This window comes from Papilio machaon, chromosome 5 (assembly GCF_912999745.1).
Source record: "Papilio machaon chromosome 5, ilPapMach1.1, whole genome shotgun sequence".
Classification (NCBI taxonomy): domain Eukaryota; kingdom Metazoa; phylum Arthropoda; class Insecta; order Lepidoptera; family Papilionidae; genus Papilio; species Papilio machaon.
The window spans coordinates 688,978-695,374 of NC_059990.1; the positions used below are offsets into that span (position 1 = coordinate 688,978).

The 6,397-nt window shown below is 34.4% G+C and overlaps 1 protein-coding gene across 1 annotated transcript; it reads left to right on the top strand.

The window, feature by feature from the left end:
• The first annotated feature begins 959 nt into the window (after positions 1-959).
• LOC106708650 (forkhead box protein unc-130) lies at positions 960-5,796 on the top strand. The gene is made up of 4 exons (XM_045678089.1): positions 960-1,253; positions 3,885-4,110; positions 4,628-4,703; positions 5,681-5,796. Exons 1-4 carry the CDS (start codon positions 967-969, stop codon positions 5,743-5,745), a joined length of 654 nt encoding a protein of 217 aa, XP_045534045.1. The 5' UTR covers positions 960-966; the 3' UTR covers positions 5,746-5,796.
• The last annotated feature ends 601 nt before the right edge of the window (positions 5,797-6,397 follow it).

Below are 6,397 nucleotides of genomic sequence, written 5' to 3' on the forward strand. Positions count from 1 at the left end.
ATATGTACATTTATCCGACGTTCTTACGGTGAAGGAAAACATCGTGATGCAACCTGCACATATCTGAGAAGAAATTCAATGATATGTGTGAAGTCAACCAACCCGCACTTGGCCAGCGTGGTTGACTATGGCCTAGTCACCCCTAAAATTGGGGTAGGCTCCGAGCCTCTCGGTGGGGACGTATAGTGAGCTGGTGATGAAACTAAATCTGGAGACGAATTGAACAAAGCTATTTTAAATCAATATATATTTATATAGGTATGTATATAATTGAAATAATAGAATCAAAAGCTATAAATAAGAATAATGTCGCATTTATTTTGTCCTCGGTATAATTTTAAATAATGATTTCATTTTACATAATAAAGAAAAATTGGCAACACGACGCTGTTTATTGAATTAAAGTCATAATTTTATATTAAGGTTAAGTGAAATTAATTTAGTCGTTATTAATAAACAGTAACTTATGATCTAAAATTTTCATCATTACGGAGAAGAGAAGAATTATTGTTATAATATGTTTTTATTATTTCAAACAGCGAAATTAATAATTTATAAAATAGAAATGAAAAAGTCAACAAATTAAGACAGAAGGAAAGATAAATAATTGTCACAAGACTTACCTAATTTTATTTAACGTTTTTTGATAAAATTTCGGGCCTTACAATAAATATAATTTGAACGCAATATTTTCTTCTAAGCGTTTTCCTCTATAATGTATTAATTAACTTTTTCTTATATGAAAACGATTTAAACCTTTTCAAACTTTAAAAAAAAATTGTTAAACAATAGCAAAAAACTTAGAAATTATAAGCTCTTAATCAAATGTGGATCAATAAATTTATTGTTTTGATATAAACACCATGGAGGTCTTATATGCATGCGGCGACCGGAGATAGCGCTGGCTGGTACGACGCGGTCGCTTCGGAAAACCAAATTCAGTGCTGTCTCAACGCTCATTCAGAAATGTCTGCAAAGCAAAACGATAAATCAAAATGGCGAAGAAGGAAATGCACGAAGTCACCAGTTGTAGACAACGATTGCGTAAGCCTGGCGTGGCTGCTGAATTTTAGATTAGATGAAATAGTTAAGGTGAAAGTTCCGGATGATGACGATGTGGTGGAGCCGAAGATCGATGTACCTGATATTCCATCCGCGGCGAGGAAGCCGCCATACACGTACCCGGAGCTGATCGAAAAGGCTTTGAGAGAAAAGGGAGAATTGACCGTATCGGCTATTTATCAATGGATTTCGTAAGTTTTTATTGCAACTTAGACATAAAAAGAGTTTGATAATATGTGTACTAATATGTGATTGTTATAATTATGCAATATCGGTTTATTTTTCACTTTGAAAATGTACACACATATAGCAAAATATAGGGACATGTAACGTCACATCAGACTAAAGAAATCGCCAGTAAGTACTGAATATTTATTACATAATGTTTGATGTGTAAACTTTAAAATGTATTAAAGTCACATGAAAGGATGTTGTTGATAAATCGCGAAGCTTTTGCACATATACTATTCTTTTTTTTTAGCCGACTTCAAAAAGAAGGAGGGTACTAATTCGAATGTTTTTTTTTTATGTGTGTTACCGCGAAACTCCGCCCCCGGTGGTCCGATTTTGATAAAAAATATTTCAATCGAAAGGAAGTACTTGCAGATGGGTCCCATTTTTTTTCTTTTTTTTTCTTATAACTGTATAAGATGTATTATTTCTGTCACTGCAATTATGTGGCAGTCATGATATATAGGTGGTATTCCTAATATATATTTAATCTAGATGGTTTAAAAATCAATACGACTAAGTATTTAAACCTAATTGATTTTTGTTAAATAAAAAGAAAAATTAAGCCTATTTTGTCTATTAAAGAGATTTTGTGTTATTATTATTAATTAATAGATTTTGTGTAATACAACATATTGGGATTTCATTTTCGTTTATTTTCAATTATTGTTTGAGAATTGAAGCTAGAACAAGGTGGTAACTGTAACTACTAAATAGAAGAGACAATCACGGCAATTAATAAGTTTTTTTTTTGTGTTACGCTTGCTATCAGATTCATCATTTTCAAGATGTAGTAACATTAGTTTCAGTCTTTACAAATATGTCGCGTATTTTTTTAAACAATATGAAGAACTACCTGTCGCCCGCGATTCTGTCCGCACGAAATTAAAAAAAATCTTTATTAGTAGCCTATGTGTTCTTATGGACTATATTCTACATGTATACCAAATTTCATCAAGGTCCGTTGAGTCGTTCCCGAGATACCTTGAAACAAACATCCATCCAAACATTCACATTTACAATATTAGTAATTATGTATTAATTAAAAACAAACATTTGGAAGGCATCAAATTTATTATTCTGGAAGCAGCTCTTTGCACCGCGGTAACACAAAGAATGAGCAAAATCGGAACAAGCATCAAATTAACTCGACAACAAAAGGGAATCGAAATCATATTACCGCGGTATCATTTGTAGGTCGGCAGAGTTCTTTGTTCCGTGTGTTAACTATTGTTTACCGTGCGCGGCATCGCCGAGCTAAATTAGAGGGTGCCTCTTGTGTTGAGGTCGTTTATCTTTTCACAAGCGTATTACGGCGGTTATTGTTGCTATAGCGCTTGTAATTCTCATCTATAGATGTAATGAAACAGTTAGGCCGTGACTATACATTCTCAACGTTGTTATTGGAGCTTTTACGCAACTTAAAGTGTAGCACGTATTTTGCGTTTTGTTATTTTTGAATTAACTAGTTGTCACACGCGACTCAGATCGCGCGAAATTAAAAAAACGTAAAAGTATACTATGTGTTCTTTCAGACTATATTCTACATCTGTGCCAAATTTCATCAAGATCCGTTGAGCCATTCCGGAGATACCTTCAAACAAACATCCATCCATCTAAACATTCGCATTTGTAATATTAGTAATATAGTTAGTTTGGGTTCTTTAGAGTTAATTTAAATGTGACTGTAACTTCAAGAAGTTATCATTCGATGACAGAAAACAAAAACTCTACCTACTTCTCTTTAAAGATTTTTAACTGACTTGAATTTAACTGACTGACTGACTAAAATCTAATTATGATCAGTAAAAGTAAAGTCGACATAAAATACAAGTAGCGGAAACATAAAGCACTCAAAATCCCATAATACCTATCTGTGTGGTGATTACAAATGTAATCAGTTTATTACGGTGATAAATGGTATCAAGCTCTGGTCGGGTTTGAACATTACGCGTTGAAGTTATCTGTGTGTCAACACTACGGTAGGGGGAGGGTTGTTATTAAATTATTATCACCGTGTCGACGACCACTTACCGTGCTGATTCATATAACCCTTTATCTGCTTACAAAGTTACGGTTTTAAGTTCTAGATATTCTCCAAATGTAATTCAAGTCATTGGGTCAAATCAGTGGGTCCTACAATTAACTGGACTCTGTACTAACTCCCACGACAAATGCTGGGTCGCGGTCGTGAAGCTCAACACGTGTATCATAACAAAGGGAATATTAATGTTATCGTCACGCTCGTGTCACGTCAACGCGTGCCATGTTGTCATCACGCCGGGCGCGGGGCTACCGGATCCTGGTACCGGTCGTTTGAAGGGGGGCGATCAGCACGAACGACCCCTAATGCGATTGCCAAAACATCCGATATTTAAATTTTTTTGTCGGTTCGAGTTGCAACTGTTTAAAAAGCATGACTTTAAAAAAATAAAGCAGTAAACGCGTACTAGTAATGTAACTAATACCAGTAGTTCTGCATAACTAAACTTTTTAAAAATAATTGCTAGTGAAAAATTTATATTCACGCTATAAAGTGCTTCAGGAATAATTAAGTAAATAACTTTATTTTTTAAAAATTCTTGTTCCAGTGATCGCTTCCCCTACTACAAAGCGAATGACGAGCGCTGGAAGAATTCGGTCCGGCACAACTTGTCGATCAACCCGTACTTTCGAAAAGGGGCACGCGCTCCACAAGGCGCCGGTCACCTGTGGTCGCTCGCCGCCAACGCCATCGATCTGCTGCCTCTCAGGCCCGATGCTGACAAGAAGACTGAAGAAGTCATTCATGAAGTGCATGTCATTGAATGTCCTAAGGTGATATACTTTGTATTATACCGTTTCGGTACTCGTGAACCAGGGCACTGGAACACCATCAGAGGGGCGCTTACAGCCGTCGCCTCTTACAATATGCCAGATTCTATTTACCCGATTTTACAAGCCATGTTACTTTTTTTTTTATTAAAATACAGTTAACTATAGACGAGTCATATCCCCAACTAATAACAAAGAAACTACTGATAACTAATGATTCATTTATAATATTTTTTTATGTATTCTACAATTTTTAACAGTTATGTATTTGATCTTACTCAAATATATTTAGTATTTAAATAACTGTCGCCCGATACTCCGTCCGCGCGGGAATAAAAAAAACTTAATAAGTAACCTGTGTGTTCTTCTAGACTACGTTTTACATTTATGCTAAATTTCATCAAGATCCGTTCAGTGGTCACGGAGATACCTTTAAACAAACATCCATCCATCTAAACATTCGCATTTATAATATTAGTATTATTTCGTCTATGAATACAAATATAAAATGTATTTACAGGTTATAGTTCTAGACGAGGCTGCGATCGCCGCGGCCAGTATCATTCCCGAACATGATTTGTTTACCGGTAGTACAAGTGAGTCCGAATTAGTATTTAGTTTTTAGTTAATACAATACTGAAATTAGGGCCTAATCTGAATACTAATAGTGCAATGACAGTCTCAATGGAGAATGCGCCAAAGGGCTCTTGAACTAAGTTCGTCAAAGCGTAACAACTGATCTCGATAATAGCTCAGGCCAGTGTCGGAGTTCCCAAAGGAACCTTTGACTTAGTCACTCCTTGGAGCTTACTACCACAGAGTGGTAATGTTTCCTATTTAGATTTATCACAGTATAGATTTCTCATATAAAAGATATACTAAGGAATTACCTTTGTGACCATATGTCTCTGAGTGAAGCATTAAGCATGAGGTTTATGCGAAGTACCAACTATGTGCTCAAATCTTCTAACCGAGCATTATTAGACCTTAATACAAACAGAAAATGTCAACAGGCTTGTATACCGAATTTCGAAAAATGTTTAATTCTGTAACGCAATTTATGATTTATTTAAAAATTATAATTTATTAAAGAAAAACAATAACTAAAATGTATATTTTGTATTAAAAAAATCAATTTGAAAATCTCACGAAAACTATAATCTGTCATGGCGTCTTCAGTGACGTCACGTCTTTCTAGGCCCTCTGTGGTCTTAGCACGATTATTTGCCTTCATTTCGCCATCGTCATTAATGTCAAAATTAGAATGAGACATTTGGTGTACTTTACGCGCTATATGGGGCGCTACACAAATTTTAATACATATTTTGTAGATTGACGATACAAAGGCGATCGTCACAAAAATTCGTGCTAGGCCCTCTGATTAGTGTTTCGTGTCATGTAACTGAATTGAATTTTGATTTCTAAAGATATTATTAATCTTCATCTATTTTAGTAATTAATATTGTTTTTTGTAATTTTTGTAACAGAGTTAATCATAAAAAAGTCAATTTCATTCGAGTTAGTACACAAGGTAATTGAATGATCATTTTAATACGCTTTTTTTATTTTCCAGTGTTCCTGAACCCCGTATCAACCGAGCAAGTGGTACGAGAATGTGGACTCATCACTGTAGATTAGTGTGTATAGTGTTCGTAAAGGCTTTAGATAACTTTAAATAGTGGTATTACGTCGCCGCAAAATATTGTCAGATATCAACAGATGTCTGTAGTTGTACTAATGAACTTCACTGTGTAATATTGAATATTTTCAAGTATTAACTAATTTTATGGGTAGAGTTTAGTAACAAAAAAAATGACGGTTCATTGTTAACTGGGGATATCATAATTTTGAATATTAGTAATTTTAGACTATGGACTATTACCTGCTTTATAGGTTTCACTTAGCGTTAATGCCATTATTCAAATACGAGTTATTTGTAATAAAGTTTTAAAATTAAATTATTTTTTATTTAACAAACATAGCAAGTATTCCAAACTATGTTAACAAACCTTTTCATACTATGGGCAGATAGACTATTGAAATCTAAGCTAACTAAGGTTAGATAGATCTAATCGTGGGTTTCTGAAACCAATGCTAAGTGATGTCTAACTAACTAACTAACTGAATATTGAAATAAATGAGAAACAATCAAAGTCCGTTTAAACCGTTATTTCGTAAGCTATTCTTTCCAACTTTATTCTTTTCTTTTTGAAGATTTAAAGTCTTTAATCGACATTTTAAAAGTAGTATCACGCTTCGGCTAGGCAGCTCAGGTGGATAATTACAGGAA